Here is a 24,953-nt window from a genome sequence, read left to right on the forward strand (position 1 = left end):
TAGAATTCTACAAGTTTTCTTTATTAGTTTTCTATATCGTGGGCTTAATGGGGAAGAATACAGTAAAAGCCTCTTTTTCGTTCAAGCTGAACGTTTCTGTTTTAACAATTACATAATTGAATTATATTTTTCTTATTAGGCTGAACCTTCCTCTAGTGCTTAAAATAATTTTGATAATTCTAATATTAATAGTTAACGAGATATATGGTCCTATCTAAAGGGCAGTTTGGGCGCTTGCCCAACTTGTTTAGCTCCGGGGGTCCGAATTAAAACGTAATTATTAAATTACTTTGAAATTTAAAATTGGCAGAATTTAAATATGAATTTTATAAGTTGAAATACAAAATTAAAAGAGTTCAGCTTGATCGAAAAGCGCGAAAGTAGACAATGGCCACTGTAGTCTTCCCCCTTAACTGTCTAATTAGTCTTTTCAGTTTACAGATTTTCGTCTGTTAAAGGAGAGATGTCAACACCCTAAAATTGGTTAAAAACCATTTAAATGGATAGACGACGTCCGAAAATGGTTATACAATTTCATGTTAATATTGCCAGTATTTGATTTATTATAAGCAACCAAATTTCGTATTTTATACCCCCCCCCCCCCCCGAGAATTTCAGAACCGCTTGGTTGAACCAACCTGCAGCGCCATCTCGTGAGTGAAATATTTTTCCCCCGGTTTTATCGTTTTTCGGTCGGAATTGTCGTTTGCTACGACATTCTCCTTGGCTTTTTAACCTAGTTATATTGGTAGATTGTAGTTAATCGTGTTTTTAATATCCCTTACACGCCACCCTTTCTCAAATTTTTGCCGCTTCATTCTTTCGGCGCTGCACGTAGGTTCAACCGCGATTTCTGAATTTTTTTAAGCCGTTTGATGTAGGTTGCGGAAAAAGTTGCGTAACTTTTTAAATACTTTTCCAATAACTATAAAATTTCAGGGACATAATTATTAATATATTTTCTGTCTTTCTGTAGAAAAACCTCGTAAATTATGGTTTTGGTGACAGTTCTTCTTTAAGCGGACGATTTGTTATTATAAAACGTAACGCGTCTATAGTAGACGAAAATTCCGCTACCTGGCTAAAAAAAACTGAAAGAGCTAATTCAGTGTATCGAAAGTAATTCTTCTAACTTGTGGAAATTGAACCTGAACAACCTGGCAACCGCTGACTGGTTTTGTTATTTCAACTTAGGAGTCACTCTTGTTTGTATTTCCATCACATTCAATGCATTGCTGTCATGTTATTATCCCTATGTCACGTTTAACGCTTTATTTTGCAATGTGTATGAATTGATATCACCGCCATCTGTACATTGTCTTCGACGCTTTATCAGTTTAAGCTATTATCTTATCGCACCGCGGGTAGACCTATTTGGCGAGTCAGTCCATGCACAATGTTTAATCAATCAATTTGAAATACACCCTTCTCGACTAAATGTTACCGCGTTAAAAGCTTAATCGAGCCATGAACTTCAAGTCGTTTCAATTTCTCGTGGTTTTTCTGGTAATTACCGTACTTGCTAGAGCCCAGACGATTACCACCGACGGAAGAGGTATTTCCCAATTTTATTTATACCCATACTTTGGCAACAGACTTAACTGCTTTTCAAACAAAGGGTTTGAACGCGATGGTGTTTGTCGGTCAGCTGGAGATTGTGCGGAGAACATGGAATGTTACTTTGGAGTGTGCAAATGCAATCCACCGCATATCTATATCATTGAAAAAGATAAATGCCTGCCACGTAATTACACATTTTGGTTTGTTATTTTCAGTGTGGATGTTACATTTTTTAGAATTAATTTCAGAAGCTTTTAAGACCGTTCATTTCCATTTACAGGGAACCTTGTCATAATAGCCGGTTTAAGCTCGCTTTAGAAAACGTGTACGGGAAACGGATCTAAGTGTAGACATAGCGTTATTACGCGCAGACTATACATTCCTATACGTTCCCCCATTCACGTTTTCTAAAGCTGATTTAATATCTGGATTATTTAAGAGTTCGTCGGGCTAAGGGTATCTAATCAGAGGCCAACTTCAGTTTCAGAAAGTAGTATTAGGGAAGTGTTGATAATTGTACTATAGTTAGCAGGAAATAGCAGCCGATTCACAAAAGGCGTTTGGGTGCGTTTAGGGTTTGAGATCCTGTTCCAAGATTTCAAGATTGTAGCATTTAGATTTACTTTCCAAATTTTGGAGTTAAAGGGGAACGGTCAAGCTTTTCCAAATATCGCCTTATTTGCATATCAAAAGATCAACAAGACGTTCAATATACTTACACGTACCTTATTTTGTCTTGAAAAAAGTGTTTGGCCAAGTATTTGGGTTTGAATTTTCGCCGCCATTTTAAGGTGTATCGCCTGGGCCAGCACCACTTTAGTGAGCGATTCGCGAACTATCCTAACTTTTAAAATCGTGCAATTTAGGCTTAGGTCTCTTAAAACTGGAACGCGCCGAGCGTGCAAATCAAATCTTTCGCGTCTTCAGCAGCGCGCGCTTTTATGTTGTTTTTCTGTTTCACCGATTTCTCACCAGGATGCGCACTTTTCAATTTCCCGAAATTTCTTTATTTTATTATAATTAACCACTTAATATTTTTGTATGCGGTTTTCGCCATAAATTTTAGTTTTTAACGGGCTATAGGGCTATCTAACATTGTAAGTGGTTAAAGCTTGACCGTCCCCCTTTAATGACACGGTTAGAATTGCAAGTTCCCAGGAACTAGTGTGGTTACTTTTCCGGCAAAATAAAATGCGGAAAAATTTACAGAAAATTTTCCGGAAAGTTTTCCGCAAATCGGAAAAATAAAAAAATGAAACATAATTTACTTTTTAAGGGTTTTTAATTTTTTAAACTTTTTATCAATATAAAATGTTTAATAACAGTAAACATACTACAGTACATTAATAGTGTTACATTGTTAATCAGTTTAAAACTAGTCTAGAGGTTTAGTTTTACTTTTAGATTCGAAAAATTGAGACGAAATTTCCCTTTATTTAAATTTGCAAACAATATTAGACTAATCATGAAATGAAAACTTGTTTTACTTTATTCGGAAAAATACGTAAAATTTTCCGAAAAAAAAGGCCTCGGGCATTTTCCGGAACTATAGAGTGATGTCGTCTGAAACCCTGCGACGTCACCATTGTAATTTGCCTATTGATAAAAAAACGGTAACTGTCATGGCGGCCACTATTAACACTACAGCTGTGACTTTACAAGTTTTCAAAATCGTATCAGACGACAACACTTTATAGCGTTTCTTAAAATGTTTCAATATTCACCGTTCCCTTCTATGGCATTTGACATTTAGGTCGTTTTATAGTTGTATGTAGCGATGGGGTAATGATCGGAGTCCTCCGTAAAGAACATGAAACTCTGAGTTTCGAGCCACACTCAACAATTAACTCTTAAACGTTTTGCAGAATCTCGATATCAGGAGCATTGCGAGGTTTCTGCGCAGTGCACTGCTAGTGATTACAATACACTGTGCGTTACTGGATACTGCTTATGCCACAGTGGCTACGAACGTAGAATCTCTAGATGCGTTCTTAGAGGTACTCGGTATTTGCTTTCTTGTGAACAATTGATACGTTTGACAGTTCTAAACTTCTTTTCTTAATACCGTAAGTTTACAATTATATCAAAAAGTGTGCTAGTTAGTCAAAATAGATACTAATAGTTACGTGTAGTGTCGCGGAACTGACGTCAAATCGAAAAGGATTAACGCGTCTAGGTGGGGTGGCGGAGTGGTTAGCAATTTTGCCTCGTAGCAAGAGGAGTCGGGTTCGATCCCAGCTAATGGCACTGGGTGAAAATCCGGAACCACTCCTTCTGCGTAGAGTTTGTAAGTTCTCTCCCCACTGGTTAAAGGGGTTCCCCCCGAGATCTTCGGTTTCCCCTTCCATAAAAACTTGCTGAGGTTAACGGTAATAGTAAGTGTAGGGGGCTGTTGGCTCGCGTGGCATGAAGGGCTTGCCACCACTCTCCTACGTATTGTAACCCGGCCACCTGTTACTTAATCACGCCCAAGCAACATTGCTTATGTGGTCGTAGGTGGTCCCTTGGGTATTAGGTCTATTTATAAAAAAAATACGCTAGTTTAAAACCAATCATCAGGGACGCGTCAAAATTCTAAGAATTCTTCTGTTGATAGTGAGAATTCTCACTTCTCAAAATTTTGACGGTCCTTCTCACAGGAAGTGACGTAACCTCTTCTCGCTAGTTCTCTTGAGAAGAGTGAGAATGCCTCCGAGCATGGTTCTAGTTTAAAAACTGGGAAGATAAGAAACTGATACCCTTATTGGAAATAATTGTAAACTTACGTAAACCGAGGTCTGGGTCCGATGGCCCGAAGACCAACCGATCGAATGGAAGTCCAACGGACCGAAGTCGATCCAATCGAAGGAAAGCACTAACCGACCGAAAATTAATTATGAGTTAATTGCAGAAGGTTTCAACGGACCGAAATATATATATTTAAAAATCTGAAAAAAAAATCACTTTCGTGGACTAAGTACACTTTAAAAAAAACTACTTTTATCTGTTAAAAATAAATATCAAAACAAGAACATGCAAAGCAGACCACCTTGAAAGGGCAAAGAATATACACCCCACAAGAAATTGAACGCGCGTGCGTTTTTGTTTTTCACTCAAAGGCCTTTCCTTTCGAATAGTCATTAAGAATAGTAATTTAATGCAATAATTTTGCTTTGGGCCCATTCGAACGAAATCCAATTCGTTGGAAAACGATTTAACATTGAGTTCCAATCGATCGAAAATACCCCAATTGTGCGATTTACAGCCCAATTTTGCGCCTTTATATATTTTTTAGTACATCGAATTAAGGTTTTTTTTTATAGATATATATAAGTCATTGACCTAACCTAACCTAACCTAACCTAATCCGAACTAATCTAATCTAAAACGTTTTTCGCGTACCCTGCTATATCTCGGGGCAGAAGTAAAAAACAAAACAGTAAACTTGAACAGTAAAAAAGTTATTTTAATTTTAATTTAACGATATACCTACAACTTTTCGGTCCGTTGAAACCTTTTCCCTTTTGTTGCTATAAAAAACGTATGTTAAATTTCGGTCGGTTGGTCCTTTTTTTCGGGCCGTGAGTTTTCAATCCGTTGGACCCCTTCGATCGGTTGGTCTTTGGCCCATTGGACCTAACCCTAAACGGATACTGAAGATTTTTGGTAAATAGTTGAACCGAATGGACAAATAAACAAGGACATCTACAAAGCAGCCATTGTGGCCTTGTCCTGTTTCGTCATCACCGTCATCGGGCTGTTTGTCCTATTCTTATGCAATAGGTTAGCGGGATTAATATAGCTGGTTATTTTACTGTTCATAACCGACTAAACTTTGAAGGTCGTACTTGAGAAGGGCGTCGACGCAAGAGACCGTCACAGATTTCGGCCACGCCACCCGACGGCGTACGAGTGACATATTTAACGTCTCTGAGGAATTAGCCGCTATGCGCCATATCGACAAGCCTCCGAATTATCAGGATATTCTTATCCAAGACCGCATGGTTCGTGAGAATTCATGACCATTATTCCGACTCTATCACTAAAATCGCTTTGAATTTGCGCTTTCAGATCAGAGGTATGCCACCGCCGGCGTACAACGATATCGCGAACCCCAGTACCTCAACGGCGGGGTTGGCAGTCAATACTCAACCGAAGGAACTGGTACGAGCTAACAACTTAAGAACGGGTTCTTCAGCAGCGTACATTTCCACTCAACCAACTCAAGTTACCGCTGTCATGCGGTTGATGCGACAAACGTCTACTAGCATCGCGCCAAGTGTGGACACTATAAGTGCATTACCGACTACGCATGTCGGAGTAGACAATAACGCGTTTGACAACAGAGAATGATTTTATTCCTTAGTTTACGCAGTGAAATATGTAATTTTTAAAATGGTTTTGTTTCAGATTTAATTAAAAATTTTCGATTTTATTTTGATTCTACGATTTGTAAAAGTAAGGTGCTTTGCGAAGTTAAAATTGGGAATTATTTTTTCTTCTAAAGGTAAACCTTACAAACGTTTTCTGCCACCAGATGAAGAAAGGGCTCCCTCAGCATCGCCATGTACTGTTAGAGTAACGCTCAAACCAAGAGTCGCTAGACAGAGACGATAAAAAACTGCACACTTAGGAACATCGTTGTTTAATTATTTCATATTTTAGCGTCAAAATAATCAAATTAAAAAATAACAGTTATTAAGTGTTTGGAAGTGTCGACACTTCAATAAATAATGTAACACAGAATCTATGAAGTACGACTTGAAAAGCCTATTTTAACTAATTTTTATTAAAAAATTAATTTAAAAATTGCCAAGTGTATGGTTTTCAGTTGATTCGTTAAGATTAAGATTTTTTCTTAAATAACTACACGGTTAATCAAAAACTTCATTTTAGTAAATTCGAGAATATATATAATAATTTTATCTTTAAAAAAGAACTATTATCAAAAGTGGGTATGACTTCGTATGGTATGAAGCATAAGTAATATACTAACAATAAGTATGACAATTAACGAGATTTACAAGCAAACTGATTTTCATAGTTATTGCGTAATCAAGATGTTTTCTCAGCACAGAGCCCTCTAGTGTCTAAAATATGCGAGACTTTCGCTAAGCCGAAACATCGGGGTTCCGATAGATAAGCGGAATATTAGGCTAAAATGATATTAAATTATAAAAGTTTTTCTCGGCGCCACGAGCTCATGTTTTTTATCACGCGTTATTCACACGCGGGCTTCAAAACCAAGCCAAAGCCCCTCGCGACTCCAGAACGTGCTCTCCGATATTAGGCTTAAATTTTATCAAAAAGTATTCATCCAAAACGGCAAGTCACGAGTCCAAGTCACAGCTTGAAGAGAGTATCAGAGCCGAAAAAAGGTTCGATTAGAAAATTAGCAATAAAGCAATAGGAAGTGTCATACTTATTGTTATTATGTTACTTATGTATGAAGTCATATCAGATGTGGATAATGGGGGGAAGTATGAAACGGCTAGTAGAGTCAATGGTAAAAAGTTTCTCCATAAAGAACATAATTAACTCGATAGCTATGGTCTTTGTGATGGACTAGCAGTTGCTAGTGACGTCAGCCGTGAAAGTAGTGGCGCCAGGGGCACGTCAAAATTCTAAGAATTCTTCCCTTGATAGTGATAATTATCACTTCTCAAAATTTTGACGGTCCTTCTCACAGGAAGTGACGTAATCTCTTCTCACGAGTTCTCTTGAGAAGAGTGAGAATGCCTCCGAGCATTCTCACTCGTTCAAATTACAAATAAAAATGGCAGCTAATATTCTAATAAGTTTACTTGATGCTGAAGAAAATAAACAATATTATATTTTTGTGGACGAAAATTAATTTTAGATAATATAGAATGGTTAGTTAATTTCCTATGAAACCTTTCCTTTTAAATTATAAATAAAATCTTTCCTTCCTTCATATATTATCGTGAAATCGTGTAAAAATAATATTTATTGTCAAAGGCTTAGTTTACTACGTTCGTGGGATTATCGTAACTTCGTAAGCCGCCATCTTTAGAAGAATCTTTTTACATTTGACGCTTTTTAGCGAGTTCTCACGGGGAGCAAAATTCTCACGAAGAACTCTTCTCAAGAGAAGAATTCCTTCTCAGAATTTTGACGCGGCCCTGACCTTCAGCCAGGGTTTGAAAAAATGGAGGTACGAACGACGGCGACTTTTTCTTCCCAGTTGGGCCCAGAACTTAATCAAAACTAGTGCAAGCAACTGTAAAATATAATGTATTGTTGAAACGAGTTCATATTTGTGTCTGTCCCGAAATTATAGAAGAACTCCCCAAGAAAAAGAGGAAATACGAAGAAAAGCTTCGGGTAAATTTAAGCCTTGGTCATAATAAAGCTACAACACATTTGTTAGTTTCGACTTTCATTCAAAGATATATTCCTTATAATTATTATATTTCTTAAAGTAATTATATTTTACTATCTACTATCATTTAAATTACTTATAATTATTTGCAACCGCTCTTTTAACCAAAGAATATAAAGCCCCAGGAATGGAAGGTGTAGCTCCGTCTAGTGGAACTTTTGCGCCTCTCGTTTTTTAAGAGAGATCGGGTTGCGGTAACCATTTCCGGTTACTCTGATTTGCTTTGCCGGAAGTTTCTAGATCAGCCAAAACACGCGGCCAATAATATCAATCCTTCCATTCCTTCTTTGTTTTAAAATTGGTTTAAATTTATTTTCATTTGGTTTTTATGTTCGTTCACACTTCCGGAAGATTTTTAAGTTATTAGTGTTTGTTTGAACTTCGGGAAGATTATTTGCTGTTCATTTAAGCTTTGATGGCTTTTCGATGTTTCTTTGAATCAATTTGTGAGCTTTTGGTATTCATTCGTCATTTGGGTTGATTTTTAACAGATGTTTGAGCTTTGTACGAGGTTGTTTTTCATATTACTTTTAGGCGATATATTTCGTGTTATATTTCCGTCAACCAGGCTCGATCAGTATAAAAAATAGATCAAACTCGAATTTTTCCCATTTTGTGAAAACTTCGATTTATTCCCATTAATCTTACTTAACAGATGGCTCTTACAACGTTATAATTTAGAAGGTAGGCTAACGAAATATCTGATAACATACGGACGTCATTGTTTCCATCCAATTTCTTATAAATTTGTATAAACAACTGATAAAGTTACACCGCGTACTGGAAATCTCTAGACTCGTACCTTTTATTTTACCCGTATGGCTGGCTATACACAGACAGAGGTTATCGCACCACGTGACAAAAAACGAAGCGTTGATAACGCAATCTCCACCAACTGTTTCTTTTATTCTTTTGGTGTTAGAACCCAGTTTGGGATCAAATAGTAAAACGTTAAACCCTTTCTAAATTCGACATGAATATGATTATCAATTACGTATTCATTTCGGTGTTGCTTTTGTTCGCGATACATGACGTCCACCCGGCAACTTTAGCGACCACCTACGTAGTGGACCATGTATCCGAGGTAAAACTAACATCAAATAACTAAGCCTATTTCCAAAAATTACCGTTATATATAATTTTCAGAGCACGGTGGAAATTGAAACGGTAGAGGTATCCGAAAATCTACCTCGAACCACTTTGGATTGGCTACCCAGAACCACAACAAAGAACCCCAATCTTAATAAAACTTCCTGGAACTCTGACCACGTTGAAATTCGGCCAAAGAATGATACGGGAGGTTTTCGACTGGAATGCGAAGCCACTCTTCGAAATGGGCGTACTCCCTTTATTCAGTGGTTTCATAACACCAGACACCTGAACCGGGCGCTTTTCGAGGTACATAATTATTTTGAAATATTCGACTCAGATTTATGGAAAGTCCGGTCATTGGTGATGGCCAGAAGGCCGCCATTCCCCCCCGGAAGTTACGTTTGCCAAGTGGAACGCGCAACTCATGATGGTCGCTCCAAGCCACCGCTAGTTGCGCAGTTGGACGTTCAAAAATTCGGTACGTTAAGTACTCACAAGGAGACTACCCGAGATGTTACACACCGATTTTGTTCAAACTCGGGGGATTGGTAGACCTTCATGTAACTTGAAAAATCCTAAAGGGATTTTATTCAATGGGCAACGGTTTTGCCATGGCAACGGAAAATGTTTATGAAACATAATACGGAAATTTTCCCATTGAAAATAACATGCGATTGAAAAAAAAAATTAAAATACCAAAATAAAACAAATTGATAAAAATTGACGAAAAAAATCAAAATTGATTACATTTTGATCAATTTTTTAATTTTTTTTTCACAGGGAAATCGGTCAAAATCCCATGTTATTTTCAGTGGGAAAATTTCAATTTTATGTTGTCAAAAACATTTTTCGTTGCCATGGCAAACCCGTTGCCCATTGAATAAAATCCCGTTAGGATTTTTCAAGTTACATGAAGGTCTACCAATCCCCCGAGTTTGAACAAAATCGGTGTGTAACACCTCGGGTAGTCTCCTTGTTAGTAATGGGAACCATGCGGATATATGGGACTGGTACATTTTTAATTTGCTTTGTAGGTTACAACCAAACATGTACCAAAGACGTAGATTGCAAAGACTACATGATGTGCGACTATATCCGTAAAATCTGCGTCTGCGGACGCCAGAAAGTGTACATTCTCAAAGAGGGCGTGTGCAAAGACGGTAATAATATTAGTTTAATCAGCGTTATTTCCATTATTTATAATAAGAAAAAATGTTACTAAGATAGTGAAATTCCTATTGGATATTAGAATTGGCCCTTTAAATCAATTTGGTTTTAAAAATATTTAAACTTAGAAATATTTTCTTTGAAAACCATGGTTATTTTATTTTTAAAAACGATAAAAGTACTGACATTTTTCATGGTCTATCCATTTATTTAAAATCCATATATGTTACAGATCATGAAGTAGGAGTACTTTTATTTAACGTTTTTAAATAATTTAACTTAATGAGTTTATGAAATATGCACTTCATTTTCTTCAAAATTGATACAATTAATTTACATTATTATTTGTGTCACCGTTACCAGCAAATTATGATCATTTAGATAATAAATAGGTCATTATTAAAAAAATAAAAAATCTTATTTAAATCAAATAAATGGACTTTCATGAATTTGTTTTTGGAAAAATTTAAACTAACCAAGTAATCTTCCAGACCTTTTTGGTCCACATATTAGCGCACATTGAAAACTGGTTTGTCACCCAGCTAAGCCTTTCAACCTGTCAAATCTCGTTAAATATTTGACTTCCATAAATTTTCTAGCATCCGAATACGCTCAAAGGTGCGATATTTCTGAGCAATGCGAATACTACGACCGAAATTCAATTTGTTACGACTTCACGGGCAGTTGCAGATGCAAAATTGGCTTTCAACCGATACGCACTGACAAGATTCGTTGCGTGCCCAGAAGTATTTGTCGACCATTAACAGTAATTAGTTTTCGTTTCTTTAATAATACTTGTTTCTTTGGCAGCGGATATCATTAAACCAGCCCGTAAATTTCATCAGGATATTTACAAAGCGGCCTTGGTGGCTCTGATATCGTTTACGGCCATCGTTATTGGTTTATTCCTCTATTCTTTGTGCACCAGGTACATTCGCTATTCTATCGGTTTCTCCACTTCGTTTGATGATGGGTTGTTTGTTTTGTCAGGTCTCTGATGCGAAGGGCCAGAGCGCAAACGCCCGTTCCAATTGACGACCACTATACCAGCGATGTCTTCAACGTTACTGATGGACTGGCGGCCATGAGACACGTAGACAAACCTCCTACCTATCAGGAAATTGTCGTACAAGATCAAATGGTGCTTATATTAGCGTTGGTTGGTTTGATTTTGGTTATCGTTGAACTTGGAGATATACAGGATGTTAACTAAAAAATGGACCAGGGCGAATATCTCAAAATGTGTTTTAGCTACGATTTTGAAATTTTAGGTTGTTATAGAGTGCTCAGGGGGTCAACCAACTATGAAAATGTCAATGACCTTGAACCAGGTCTTCAAGGTCATTCGAAAATTAACTTGAGAACCGTAAGAGTTACGAAGTGGGTTCCAATTAGAAAGTTGTTCCCCGTCACATTTTATGGTTAACTATTTTTTGACCCGATCTGATTTGCGAAATAGGAAGTCGAGAAATGTTAGGCCAAAAACAAGACGGTCGTTAAGTTGATAACGTGTAGAAGACGAGTTTTGGGAGCTGAAATTTTCAAACTAAAGACCCTCAACCACGATGAGGTTGTCTAACAAATTTCAGTACTCTAACAAGAGTACTTTTAAAGTTATCAGTTGAACATCGTCTTTAACACGTTATCAACTTAACGGCCTTCTTGATTTTGGCCTAACATTGCTCAACTTCCTATTTTGCAAATCAGATCGAGTCAAAGCTAGTTAACCATAAAATGTGACGGGGAAAAACTTTCTAATTGGAACAAACTTCGTAGCTCTTACGGTTCTCAAGTTAATTTTCGAATGACCTTGAAACATTGTTCAAGGTCATTGACATTTTCATAGTTGGTTGACCCCCTGAGCGCTCTATAACAAACTAAAATTTCAAAATCGTAGCTAAAACACATTTTGAGATATTCACCCTGGTCCATTTTTTAGTTAACACCCTGTATACGAAGGGCAGATTACGATTAGTGTATTTGTTTAGTTTTTATCTTTGTTGTCTTTAGCCCTTAAATGTTTTTGACTGTTATAATCATTTTTTGGGCCTGCCATAGATTGATTGGTTGTTCAGAACCTCTGATTGCTAGAATGGTTAGGCTACAGAACCCCTAATTGATTTCATGATTGGTACCTACTGTTTGTGAATTTGAAAACTCATTGTGGTTCTTCGTTAGTTTCTTCAATACCTAACCAACCGAGTTAAAGGCAATAAAAGTCGCTAGATGACTTGGGCCTAGGGTGGTGCCTAGCTGATTATTATTATAAGTATTACAGCTGTCTGTCCCTGATCTTGAATTAAGGTAATTCCATCAACCCTTGATTCTTCAGAATAATCTCTTCTGGTTTCTTATAAATTGATCGTAACCTTAAAAAATCCAGATATCTGAATACTTTACTTAAGAACTTTAAGACAAGAGTGCCAAGTTTGCTATAACCAAAATAAAAACCACAACATTTCCTAACCTTTTAGGAGTTTAGGAGACTTAATACAAATTGTGGTACAAGTACAACCTTTATACCTTTTAATCGTAGCTACGAGGCATACCACCACCCGCCTACAACGAGGCCTTGGCTAGAACCCGAAACGAACGCTTGGCTAGTATTTTGGCCAATATGGTCATCAACTCCCAAATGGAGGAATTGGCTTCGAGACGCACCGCTAGTGGCCAATCGACCTCTTCAGAAACGCTCAGCACAGACGAGCCCCCACTAAGCCTCAGTGAAGCCCCATCGAGAAGCAACAACACAACTATCACCCAAACGACCAATAGTGGTTCCAGTACCACGAGACTAACGGAGACGGCTGGTCCGTACAAAAGCGCCAACGGTATTGTTAACCCTAGTTTCGAAAGCGACGCCTAAGTATACTTTTCGATGTACGAAACCAATTGCAAAATATTACTAAATTAAATGTAAATAACATATATTAATGTAAAAAAATTATACTAGATTTTTATCTGTAAGACTTTCGACTTTTAGATAATGCGTAATACCTACAATATAATATCGGCTCTTATCTTCTCCTTAAGCCTACCAATAAGATGTTTCAAAACGTTGACGAATACTTAAGTCTTATCGAAATATAACTGATTTTATTTTTAAACTTTTTAATGTAGCCTAAAAACTGGCTGATATATATAGTTTGAGTACAGAAAAACTCGAAGAAAAAATACATGGCCGTACCAAAAAGCGATACAATTGTATGGACTACTCTAGATAGGAAGGGCTTTAGTTTAGAATCTTCCTAAGAAAAGGGATTCGTTTCGACTGTTCCTCGATGCAAGCGGCGCCCATCGTGATGGTCTGTGGGTTTCTATCATGGGTTGCAAAGAATTGCGTTGGTGTTCCAAGTACTCGCCGTAAGATGGTGGCTCAGAGTAGTCCTTAGTCTACCCGGATAGTGGTTTAAGTTAGATGCCTTTTACTTAGGCCTTTCGGAAGATAAATTGTTGACTCACCGGTGAACCTACTAGTGATGTTTGTCGAGGTATTTTCACAACTTCCTCGTATTGGGGTGGTGGACTGTCCAGCGTGATAGGTACTGGGTTGATTCCGTCTTCAACTCTATCCCCTGAGATGTCCAGTACTGGAGCTCGGCTTTGGGTTCTTGGGCGCAGTCGTCTGTTTTGAAAATTACGTAGTTAAATCCATTGTTTTTAATTGGATACTTGAACTATATTTTGGCCATTAAGTCTTTTTTAGCCTCCTTAGTGGGCTACTACAACAACCATTTGCGATAACCTTGCGGTTCACGAAACAGACATGTTCCCCTAGTTTTTTTTAATTCGATTGTAACGTGTGGGACAATTCAGTCCTCTCGTCCATCTGATTAATCAGGGCGAGATATGTGTAACGGCCACGCCAACGGGGGATACGTGGGGACAGGGGTGGGGACACCCGTGGCGGAAGTATTCCGACCACCCGTTTGTTCCCATACTTAAAACGAATAAAATAAATATTGTGTAGCCATAAAATAATAACAACGTTAATATAACTTTATCGTAACTCTGTCTTAAATTTTCTGTCTAGTAATAAGCTCAATTTCATTATTTTGATTTCGAAATAATAAAAATGAAAAACCTTATAGTCGAATTTATCGAAATTTGAATTGATAAGTTACGATAAACATTATACTTATATCGTAAAAGGATTTTTGTCAAATGTAAACTATAGTTCCATCTCTAAAATCAAATATTAAACTATCAGAATCCTACGTAGAACTATATTGTTGTGTTCCTACTAGGCTTGCTACGAAAAAGCGCAAAACCCCTTACCTATAAAGCACTGTGGTAATGCAGGTTATTGTGGCCACCACAACGAATCCGGTGATAACCATTAGTACCTTCATCATACCACCAGTGGTTTCGAAAGGATTTTCATCTAACAGAAAAAATTATAATTTTAATCTTCACCAAAGAACAAATTTACCGTAGTAAAATGCTTACTGAAGACGCAAAAGCCGAGGTCACCCGCGCCAAAGTTGCACTTGCAATCCTTTGCCACTGAGCACTCTCCAGTACTGCACTGAGCGTCATATTGGCACTCTTCGTGAATGTTAGCTAAGGCAAAAGTAAAATTACCTTAAATTACGCAAACTTGTGAAAAAAGCGAAAGAGTTACCTTTCTTCAAACATTTTAAGTTGAGTACCATGAACCCGGGTTCGCAGACGCATTTTCCCACGTTGCAAAACGAGTGCGCAGTCGCGCATTCCTGGTTGTGGGTGCAGTTCATCAGAGGATAAGTTAGTACAACTGCAATTTTTTGCAGACTACGGGATTAGAACTTGGGTTAGGGTTCGCGAATATGGACAACACATACTTGCTTTGATTCTAATTCTGTCCGTGGCCATCGCTCGCTGTTGCCGAGGCTGGTGTTCTAGTACGATTTCGATTTCTTCTTCGATTTCTCCCGTATTCCGTTTCGTTCGTTGCGGCTCATGGTTGGCGTTGATTGTCGAGCAAGCGACGCTTCTGATCAAGGTAATGGCGGCGAAAAGATTAAGTCCCGAAAGAATCAGAAGCCATTTTGTGTGCATTTCCTTGAAAAGATTCGACAGCAACTAACATCTAGACGATTTAAATGCGGCGTAGGAATTTGGGCAAACCTCTTTGTTTCGATTCCCACCAAGGTTTCTTGGGCGATAATGCGAGAAATCGTCGTAAGATATCAAAAGTTAAGACATTTTTACAAGTGCCCTATTTCTAAAGGTGTAGCTAGCTCTAGGCAGCAGCCCGATTACAATAAGGCGTCACTTATCTGTTAGCCCTTAGCTGTCACTGTTTTTTGAACAGAGTAGATGCGTTAGACGCAATATCTTCGCGTGTTACAAGTTGTAAACGAAATTCCCCCTGTTTAAAGATACCGCTTTATGCGCGGTAACGTACTGTTTTTGAAGGAGATAGACATTGTAAGTATATAATAGAAGAATTTCTTTTTTGATACGTCACTCTGTACGCGTTCTTTACTTCACGAGCGATATTTTCCGACGTTTCTAGTTATTTCGCAATTGGAAATTAGCCACATTATCGAATAATTTATAATAAATAACAGTAACAGTTCTTTTGTTGATAGGCATTTAGATGGTTGATAAAATACGCGAAAAAGTAGATTAGTCCATAATTAAAAGGGATAATATAGCTAAATCCTAAACATATTTGAAGAAATTAAAAAAACTTACTAATAACTCGTACCAATAGATCTTCGAGCAAACAAAAAACGCGAAACTCGGATCAAATAGATCTTCGAGTAGTAAACTAAATTAAAAATAAATAAAATAGCCAGAAATTCCAACGGTAGACCGGTTTGTTCTATTTGGAACTCATCAGTACCGTGCGGGAAATCTGGCTGGCGACGGTCAAATCTAAAAGAGAAACTAAGCCTAAACTAACTAACTAAACCTAACATTTATTTATTTTTAATTAAGTTTATTACTCGAAGATCTATTTGATCCGAGTTTCGCGTCTTTTGTTTGCTCGAAGACCTATTGGTACGAGTTATTAGTAAGTTTTTTTAATTTCTTCAAATATGTTTAGGATTTAGCTATATTATCCCTTTTAATTATGGACTAATCTACTTTTTCGCGTATTTTATCATCCTTCTCACAGTCCATCGGTGGTTTCTTCTAACTTAACTTATCGTATTTAGATGGTTGACTGTGCAGGGTATTTTGGTTGGTTATTCTGACTCTTTTGACATACGATTATATAAGATAAATACTTTAATTAATTTTTAATCTTTAAACCTTTATAAATTACTCAAAATCTTTGTTTTTGGTATTTCCGTTGAGGTTTGAACACTCATGTCACTTGCTCAACCGATCATAATGCAATTTTAAACCTATAAATTGCAGGGTTACATGTGCGAAAATTCGTAAGTTTTAGCCCAAAAAGATAAGTGGTACCAAAACTATGAACTTTTGAAAATACACCATGTTTGAAGTTCTGAGCAATTATGCTAATCTCATGAAAGTTTCAGCTCTAAGACACATTTTGACGCCAAGTTCGAAATTGATAAAGATTTTCAATGAAATTTTAAAAAATATTGGATTTTCAATGAAATTTTAAAAAAATATTGAATTTTCAATGAAATATTTTAAAAAATATTGGATTTTCAATGAAATATTTTAAAAAATATTGGATTTTCAATGAAATATTTTCAAAAATATTATATATTCAATAAATGATTTACAAAAATACTAGATATTCAATAAAAGATTTTCAAAAGTACTGGACATTCAATAAAATATTTTCAAAAATACTGTATTTCCAAAAATAGTGGTTTATTAAAAATTTCTACTTTGAAGTCAAATATTGAAACTTAACACACACCGTTTTTAAATTTTATCTTTTATTCGGATAGCTTTAGAAGCTTTCTATTGATAAGTTTGTGATATCAAAGTTAAGCGCGTGTATTACTTTGCCTTACAATGAAAAATTTACAAATTACACTTTTTTAATTATTTAAAAAGCATATTTTGTCTGCGTAATAATTTGAGAAAATAATATTATCAGTGGAAGCCTACGACCAAATTCCATTAGCAGGATAGGGAGACGCATACTTATCTTGTTAAAGACACATATTATACACTTTTGGTGAAAGCAAATGTTGAGCTCGTAATTGTAGCTTAACAAACGTAATCAAATTAGTCGTACTTAAGCTTAATGCTGTCATCAAACCAGTGTGTAAGTACTTGTAAATAAATCAATCGAGAAGTCAATAACCCACACAGCTCCAATTCTTTAGCCAGCGGTACTTTAACCCCTTCATAGAATTTAGCATAACTCATCCCTAGCTCGAAAATGGTAATAAACACGTGTTAATAGGCCGCTGACAACGCAAACTAAACACCTGCGAAAACCAATATTTTACGCCATTTAAAATATTGGGGCCATCTTAGGCGCAAAATGAATATAATGTATCTTCGGTATAAGCTAAACAAAGGCGAATTAATCAAATTAATGAGAATTTCATCCCCAAAAAAATAGTATATAAAGGGAAGAGAGCCCATCCCAAATCATCACCAGCAATTCGTTCTACCCGAATTCGAACTTATTCATCTCACCGAAATAGCCTCCAGTTATTCGACTATGAATCCGTTAGGTCTCGGTGTCAGTTTACTTTTACTCGCTTTAGTAAGCGGCCAAACCCTGAACCCGAACGAAACACCTCAGTTGGACAAGGCTTGCGACAATGAACAGGCGAAGAAGAGCGGGGAGCAAGCCGTAAAGACCATGTGTGGTAAGCGAGTAAAACAGTTGGCGCCATAGGCATGCGCACTAGGCCAGGGTTATACTCCCTTTAAAAAGAATATTAAAAAATTATGCCACACGGTTTGCATTTAATGAAAATAATGTTAGCTTTGTGTTTAAAACCCCGCGCAGCGAAATAGTTGGTAACACTGTTCCTTAAAACCATCACCATGGTTACAAACAGAGATATCGTTTTAAATTTGCTTCCGAGTTCCGATATACCCAGCGTTACCATTATGATTGAAGGGGGAAATGTGGAAGAAATAACAGTGTAGAGAGCTACAGTTTAAGGTATTTCCTTTATCAATGTTGGATAATCAATGGTATAATTAAGACATTTCTGAAGAAGTGTTACGGAGAGTGATTCTGCTTCACGCCAGTAGTTTCCAAGAAATTTGTCGTCCAGTAAAAACAATAGTACTGATTTCGAGATTTAAAACAACTCAAGTGCCATTAATATATTGTAAATAGTTACTTCAATAAAACATCTACAAGGAAATTGCCATGAAGTAATGTTTGCGAGAGCCAGAACCTGCAAGTCACTGTTTATATAGCACTTGTTAAAACAATGGAAACTTTTCACCCATACGGTATACAACAAGTGATCCCTTTTAACCAGGTTGCTTTTTTGGACATAATAAGGCTTAGCAAAAAAAGTTTCAATTATTTCAACAAGCACTATATACAAAGGGCTCTCGGAAATATTATTTCTTGGCGATTTCCTTGGAGGATGTTTTATTTAAGCACTAAATATCGACGAAATTTGAATATCAGGAATGGACATGGTGGAAGCATAAGCTATTTTATATATAACAGGAAATTTAACTTGTCCTTGGTAAGATAATTTTAAGCTTAAAAATTGTCATAAAAAGAGAATGGCAAAACCTTGTTTTATCCGATATAAAATAACTTCTGGTTCCCAATTGGACCTCATCACTTGTTTCTAAAATCCACCGCTAGGCACCATAAGATGAAATGAAGTCTAATATAAAGAAATCTAATTTCACAGGTATGAAAAACCCACAAGGTGTTTCTGGTTTAACGCCTCCAGGTGGCGTTACACCTCCAGGAGGCGTAACACCTCCGTCCAATTTGGGGAATGTAATTCCCGGTGGAGGTTCCACAAATCAAAACGCGCAATTTCAAGAATACCAGAAGTGTATGGCTGAACCCATGATGGTACGTGGAAGTTATCAACCAAACCAGCAGTTCATCAAGATAAGAGTATTCAACTTTCAATATCGTCATCGTTTAAAATTCAAATTATATGTAAATAAGGGGACTTTAAGTGAAATGGTAAAAGTTTAGAGGTCACTTAGAAAAATGATTAAGAGCCTAATTGTCGCTTTGCCTTGTTAATATTTTATTTTATCTTAATATTCTTTGTCTTCCATATGTTTTCGAATTTAGTTTCGTCATTGTACGATAGCTAGCACCATAGTAAAGGGTGGACTTTGAATTCAATTTTAGATTCTAGAGAATGAGTTTGTCTACGACAAAATGGCGTTTGAATACTACTATCTTGATGAACTGTTGACAAAACCTACGAATATACTTTGAAATCATATTTATATTTATAAATATTTAATCTATATTTCTACAGAAAAGCGAATGCTTTAAAGGAATGAACACAGATGACGCTAGCAAGTTCATGGATGAGTTGTGCGCGGAGGCCGAGAAGGTAGCTCATATTGGTCTAACGTTTCTTTTACAGCAAGGCAACATTTAGTAACGGAGTGTTTTCTAATTATTTCATTCAACCTTATAGACAGATAGCGCCGCCATCTGTTGCTATGGCGCCCAGTTGCAAAAGGGTCCTTCAACGCCCAACGCTCAACCCGATTTTCAGGTATTTGAGAAGATAAATTTTAAAAAAGTTACAATATTTGAAATGTCGTGTTTTTTAGAAATGTCTACAGGGAGGAGGTTCGCCTTTGGGAGGACTTGGAGGTGCTGGTGCTGGTGCAGGACGCTAAGAAGTGGTCTACCTTGCAGAACCAAAAGCGAAGGGAGGTTTTAATATTAAGTCGCTTTCTGACAATATGTAATATCATAAGAATTCATAATAAAGTTTATAGATATACTTCCAACTTGATATTTATTAATTTTTCTGCTCCTAGTTTTAAAATAAAAACACTAATTAACGCGCAGACAGGGGTTGTAACCCCATCCATAGTGAGCCGTTGCAGTCATTTGAAATTATGACCAGAATTTTCAAAATACTAAAATTTAACCCAAATAAATAGTTAATCATGTTTACTATACATACAGTTATATTATTTGACATAATTTAGGATTTCATTCCCATTATTTTTGAAAATATAAGCAATTTTACTTCCCCGCCTGGTCGTTTTGAAAGCGATTCTAAGTGAACCATGGACTGTAAATTTTAGAGGACGAGTAAAGCGTAGCCTTCCCCTGTAGAATTTTATTTTCCCCGAGCATCAATCACTTCGAACTAGAGAGAGAGAGTCCGTCCAGGTCATTTGTACCACACATAGAGATAGACCCCCCCCCCCCCCGCATGTTATCTGGAAATCTGGCCGACCGAAAGACACGCGCTTTAGTTTTTTTTATGACCTTGAGCGACTCCCGTCAGCCTGATCGGTGAACGGGGCGTAAAATACCTCGGGAATACCGGTCCTCTAAAATTTACAGTCCGTGAGTGAACCAACTTGGACGGATTGCTTCCCGAACCAAAACAAAGCGATTTCTCACGCTGGTTTTGAAAACTAGTTCTCTAAAACGAAGCGATTTTAGGGGTAAGTGTGAACCTAGCTTTAGTATATCGAATTTCTGACCACACTACTACGCAGTTTCGTTGACCGTATTTTGTTCGAAATTTCACGCCAGGCCAGTAAATTACCAAATTAGGTAAAAATTGCGTAGTACCAGATGTAAATAATTTAATTTATTTGGACCTGCGGAAAGCTTTCGACCAAAGACTATATAACGCTTCGCTTACTAGACAGGCGTGTTCTATGGCTCAACTTGCATACCGATTGTGGCTCCATCTCGACGCTGGCCCAAAAGTTCCCCTAGCTTGAGCTGTGTTACTAGTGGCGCCTCTAGCCGCGGGTCCAAATATTACCCCAGCTTTTACAGTGCTACAGAGGTTTTAACAGGTTTTTCCTAGGAACACGCCTGTCTAGTAAGCGAAGCGTTATATAGTCTTTGCTTTCGACACGATGCCCCATTCCCTACTTATTCGTAAACTGGAGCTTTTAGAGGCCCCCTCTACGATTGTAAATTGGATTTCCGAATTCTTGATTGGTCGCTCTCAGTGGGTTGTTCTGGGGGCTGCGCGTTTTTCTTGGTGTGTGGTGACTAAAGGTGTCCCCCAGGGTTCGGTTTTGGGTCCAACCCTCTTTGTCATATTCATCAATGGCATGCCCCTGATTGTCAAGGAGTCTTTTCTGAAACTATTTGCCGATGATAACAAAATAGGTCTCAAAATTTCGTCACTGGGTGACTCGAAGTCCCTACAGGATGACATCCAAGCTCTTGAGCAATGGGTGTCTTCCAATAGCCTGGGTTTCAACGCCTCTAAGACAATGGTACTGCATTGTGGGGATAAAAACCCCTGTTTTGGGTTCCGTTTGGGTGGTAGGCTGATTGAGGCTCGAACTGTAGTCCGTGATCTTGGGGTTATGCTCGGTGGTCGTATGTTTGGAACTACCATATGTAACATAATCACAAATTACGTCACTTACAACTCTGTGACGAAATACGCGTCATCAACTTTACTGATGGGAAACGGAAGTTAGTGAGAATTCCTCGCGCGTTTCTGGCTTTGCCCATGTCAAGTTTAGCTCGTGCCCCGCGATCACATGATTTCATTTCCATGGTAGCAGGGCTTGCCACCACCCTCCTACGCATTGTAACCCGTCCACCTGAATTAAAAAAAAGGCTTCAAAAGTCGCTTGATGACTTAGGCCTAAGGTGGTGCCTTGGGTATTAGCCTAGCTGATTATTTTTTATTATTAATAACCCAACATTAGTTAATTTTTTAAAATTTGTTATTTTTTTATGGGTTGTTTTATTAAACCAAATTAGGTTAAAAATTTGGGTTGAAATCCATATAGAATCTTTTTAAATCTCATTTGGTTTAAAAAAAATTCAACCGATTCTCATATTTGTTGAAAAGTACATATTTTCTTATTTTAATAATTAAAAATAAAATGTGTTGAAATTACAAAAAAAAATTCATAAAAATAATACAACGACACGGACATATAGAAATTTTCAGTATGTATTCTCTCGCGGGAGATTGTTATTATTTGTAAATTTCAGAAAAATCGTGAAATGTTTCATGGTTTTAAAAGTGTTAGTTTTTGAACGCTACGTGGTAGACGAAAAGTTTCAATGAGTAAGTTGCAGAGCATACTCTAAAACCTTAAATGGAATTGGTCTGGTGGAAATCGAACATTTCATCACTGAAATAATTGGTCGCGAAAAACAAACACGCTGGTACTACCACGTAGCGTTCAAAACCTAACACTTGTAAAGTCGTGAAAAATTTCATGATATTTCTGAAATTTACAAAAAATAATCTCCCCCGAGAGCGTACATACTGAATATTTCAAATTTCTAGAACGTATAGATTTTGAGAAAAATTCCTGAGCCGATGACACCCTGTATAAGAAAAATTAACCGTCCCTCTTAGATGTGAAGGTTTTTTCATGGATAAATTGTATTAGTAAAAGTTAAATGGAGGACACACATGGTTTATTAATTATCAAGGCAAAAACTATCTTGAATTTTCTACCCGCGGGTCATTGTCTAACTAACTTGAACGAAACCAATTTTCTTATATATATCGTATCGTAAAAAAACTCAAAAAGTTATCAATCGTTAAAAAAATGTATTTTTATTTTTAACAATTGATAACTTTGTAGGTTTTTTACGAAACGATATACATGTATATAAGAAAATTGGTTTTTAGTTTAGTTTAACAAAGACCTGCGGGTCGAAAGCTCACGACAGTAATTATCTCGGGGAATAGTAATCCACGTGTGGCCTCCTTTGAAATTTTATTCCTGTAATTTCTCCATGGATCCCTTGAATGATTCATATCTAAGAGGAGCATTAATTTGGTCTTATATAGGCACACGAAAATTTTCAGGTCTAAAGTTTACCTACCTACCTACCTAGCTGCACGGCAAATCACGCGATAAAAATTCAACCCAAGGCGGGGTAGTTTTCAACCCAAGGCGGGGTAGTTTTTAACCCAAGGCGGGGTAGTTTTCAACCCAAGGCGGGGTAGTTTTTAACCCAAGGTGGGGTAGTTTTCAACCCAAGGCGGGTAGTTTTCAACCCAAGGCGGGTTAGTTTTCAACCCAAGGTGGGGCAGATTTCAACCCAAGGTGAGGTAGATTTCAACCCAAGGTGGGGTAGATTTCAACCCAAAATCAAGTTGAATTTTTAAGCTTTAATGGGTTGAGTCTAAACAACCCAAACTTTGGGCTGGGTAAATACGGACCCCGGTTTGGGCTGAATTTTAACCCATTTTGGGTTGAAAACAACCCAACATTTTTAAGAGTGCACAATGTATATATTCGCCCTCATCTCGAATACTGCTCGAGTATTTGGTCGGCCCATCTAGTCAAAGATATTGAGCTTGAGCATATCGAGAGAGTACAAAAAAGCCACGAAATTGTTTAATGGTATACGTACTCTTTCTTACGAAGAGCACCTTAAACGATTAAATTTAATGTCCCTTAAGGACAGGTGTGCAAGAAATGATCTCATTGAGACGTTCAAAACTATTCATGGTCCAATATAATGAGTTTTTTTAGGTCAAATGGTCTCCACCAGGGGCGCGAAGCCCCCACAATTATCAAAAAGCGATGTAATATTGCACACAATGGGTAATAAATTATTGGAATCAGCTTCCGACAATTGTGAAGGTTAAATCCTCAGCCTCCCCGTTCTGATAAGTTTTGTGGCTAGTCTATAAATAAATAAATAAAATAATAAATATATAAATATATATATATATATATATATATATATATATATATATATATATATATATATATATATATATATATATATATATATTGTATGTCACTTTCGTTCATATTGTTTTCTTTTCGTGTTTCAGAGCTCAATAAGTGTATTTCACGCATACCTCTCTCGTAAGATGATATCACAATATACTTTTGATACTAAAGGTATTTGTTCGTATATGTATTTTATTTTTATTTTTCAAATACAGCTATTCGTTATTTGCTTTAGTCCCATTCGACCGAAATCCCATTCGACCGAAGGCGGTTTTTGAGGTGTCCCATTCGACCGAATTCCGCCGAAACGTGCGGTTTTTATGTGTCCCATTCGGCCGAACGCTTTTATGTGTCCCATTCGACCGAACGCTGCTATATAAATTGGCTTTTGGAATGAGCATGAATTATATTTTTATCTTCACCTAGTCAAGAAAAGTAACTGAACCAAAACTGAAATAGTTAACTTAACCAACTCTAACCTAACCTAACCTAACCTAACCTAACCTAACCTAAACATGGATCTTCGATAGTACATACCTTATAAATAAAATACCAAATCACCCCGCCAATTGGGCTACATTTTAAAATTCTTTCGGTCGAATGGGATTTCGGTCGAATGGGAATAAACGCGTTATTTGCCTAAAGAGAAACCAATAAACTAATAATTTGTTGTTAAAGAGTAATTATGTAATTACTTAAGCAATCTTGGTCACTTTAAAGGCCTAGGTTCACCCCTCTTTTCCAAAAAAGGGTTCAAAAATCCTTTTTACTTCCCCCTCGTAACCACTCTATTGTAGCGACGGTCGACCCGTTCCTCGGAATTCACGGTTTGAAAGTATTATCTCCAGGGTTTTATTTATTGCCTTAGGAAGAAGAGAAAATGCTCACTTTTACGCGTTAACTGCCAACCTATCTTTGTAGCGCGTAAGACGTTAGAGCTCGAGAAAAACTAATCTTACCTCCGTAAATGCGTCTTAAACGCGATCTTGGAAAA

General features: G+C 37.1%; 4 protein-coding genes across 5 annotated transcripts; 3 read left to right on the plus strand and 1 right to left on the minus strand.

The window, feature by feature from the left end:
• Positions 1-1,364: 1,364 nt before the first annotated feature.
• LOC149962055 (uncharacterized) lies at positions 1,365-6,325 on the plus strand. Its single transcript, XM_090177358.1, has 6 exons — positions 1,365-1,555; positions 1,619-1,744; positions 3,426-3,557; positions 5,214-5,322; positions 5,381-5,543; positions 5,611-6,325. Exons 1-6 carry the CDS (start codon positions 1,468-1,470, stop codon positions 5,890-5,892), a joined length of 900 nt encoding a protein of 299 aa, XP_090033484.1. The 5' UTR covers positions 1,365-1,467; the 3' UTR covers positions 5,893-6,325.
• A 2,352-nt stretch (positions 6,326-8,677) lies between these two features.
• On the plus strand, positions 8,678-13,168 carry LOC149962056 (uncharacterized). The gene is made up of 7 exons (XM_090178168.1): positions 8,678-9,026; positions 9,089-9,512; positions 10,069-10,194; positions 10,801-10,947; positions 11,012-11,129; positions 11,192-11,342; positions 12,738-13,168. Exons 1-7 carry the CDS (start codon positions 8,916-8,918, stop codon positions 13,065-13,067), a joined length of 1,407 nt encoding a protein of 468 aa, XP_090034294.1. The 5' UTR covers positions 8,678-8,915; the 3' UTR covers positions 13,068-13,168.
• A 127-nt stretch (positions 13,169-13,295) lies between these two features.
• On the minus strand, positions 13,296-15,459 carry LOC149962057 (uncharacterized). 2 transcript variants are annotated; one of them, XM_090178179.1, is made up of 6 exons: positions 15,025-15,459; positions 14,826-14,957; positions 14,651-14,764; positions 14,480-14,585; positions 13,664-13,826; positions 13,296-13,594 (listed from the first exon to the last, which is right to left on the minus strand). In XM_090178179.1, exons 1-6 carry the CDS (start codon positions 15,239-15,241, stop codon positions 13,439-13,441), a joined length of 888 nt encoding a protein of 295 aa, XP_090034305.1. In that variant the 5' UTR covers positions 15,242-15,459; the 3' UTR covers positions 13,296-13,438. The 2 variants fall into 2 exon arrangements, with proteins under 2 accessions (XP_090034305.1, XP_090034314.1); XM_090178188.1 differs by having other exon boundaries at positions 14,826-14,974; positions 15,025-15,147.
• A 41-nt stretch (positions 15,460-15,500) lies between these two features.
• On the plus strand, positions 15,501-19,998 carry LOC149962058 (uncharacterized). Its single transcript, XM_090178200.1, has 6 exons — positions 15,501-15,613; positions 17,691-17,943; positions 18,964-19,133; positions 19,558-19,635; positions 19,723-19,803; positions 19,862-19,998. The coding sequence occupies exons 1-6, from the start codon at positions 15,575-15,577 to the stop codon at positions 19,928-19,930; spliced, it is 690 nt and encodes a 229-aa protein (XP_090034326.1). The 5' UTR covers positions 15,501-15,574; the 3' UTR covers positions 19,931-19,998.
• The last annotated feature ends 4,955 nt before the right edge of the window (positions 19,999-24,953 follow it).

Source organism: Leiobunum rupestre, chromosome 1 (assembly GCF_980474605.1).
Source record: "Leiobunum rupestre chromosome 1, qqLeiRupe1.1.hap1, whole genome shotgun sequence".
Classification (NCBI taxonomy): domain Eukaryota; kingdom Metazoa; phylum Arthropoda; class Arachnida; order Opiliones; family Sclerosomatidae; genus Leiobunum; species Leiobunum rupestre.

Excerpts from the sequence above, each read along its gene's own strand:
- LOC149962055 (XM_090177358.1), top strand. The coding sequence starts at position 1,468 with ATGAACTTCAAGTCGTTTCAATTTCTCGTGGTTTTTCTGGTAATTACC. Across the intron at positions 5,323-5,380 it reads GTCCTATTCTTATGCAATAG|GTCGTACTTGAGAAGGGCGT; the intron begins GTTAGCGGGATT and ends TAAACTTTGAAG. Across the intron at positions 5,544-5,610 it reads TTCTTATCCAAGACCGCATG|ATCAGAGGTATGCCACCGCC; the intron begins GTTCGTGAGAAT and ends TTGCGCTTTCAG.
- LOC149962056 (XM_090178168.1), top strand. The coding sequence starts at position 8,916 with ATGAATATGATTATCAATTACGTATTCATTTCGGTGTTGCTTTTGTTC. Across the intron at positions 9,027-9,088 it reads TAGTGGACCATGTATCCGAG|AGCACGGTGGAAATTGAAAC; the intron begins GTAAAACTAACA and ends TATAATTTTCAG. Across the intron at positions 10,195-10,800 it reads AGAGGGCGTGTGCAAAGACG|CATCCGAATACGCTCAAAGG; the intron begins GTAATAATATTA and ends TAAATTTTCTAG.
- LOC149962057 (XM_090178179.1), bottom strand. The coding sequence starts at position 15,241 with ATGCACACAAAATGGCTTCTGATTCTTTCGGGACTTAATCTTTTCGCC. Across the intron at positions 14,958-15,024 it reads CAGAATTAGAATCAAAGCAA|TTGTACTAACTTATCCTCTG; the intron begins GTATGTGTTGTC and ends AAAAAATTGCAG. Across the intron at positions 13,827-14,479 it reads ATTACCACAGTGCTTTATAG|ACGACTGCGCCCAAGAACCC; the intron begins GTAAGGGGTTTT and ends TTTTCAAAACAG.
- LOC149962058 (XM_090178200.1), top strand. The coding sequence starts at position 15,575 with ATGCGCGGTAACGTACTGTTTTTGAAGGAGATAGACATT. Across the intron at positions 17,944-18,963 it reads AGCCGTAAAGACCATGTGTG|GTATGAAAAACCCACAAGGT; the intron begins GTAAGCGAGTAA and ends CTAATTTCACAG. Across the intron at positions 19,804-19,861 it reads ACGCTCAACCCGATTTTCAG|AAATGTCTACAGGGAGGAGG; the intron begins GTATTTGAGAAG and ends CGTGTTTTTTAG.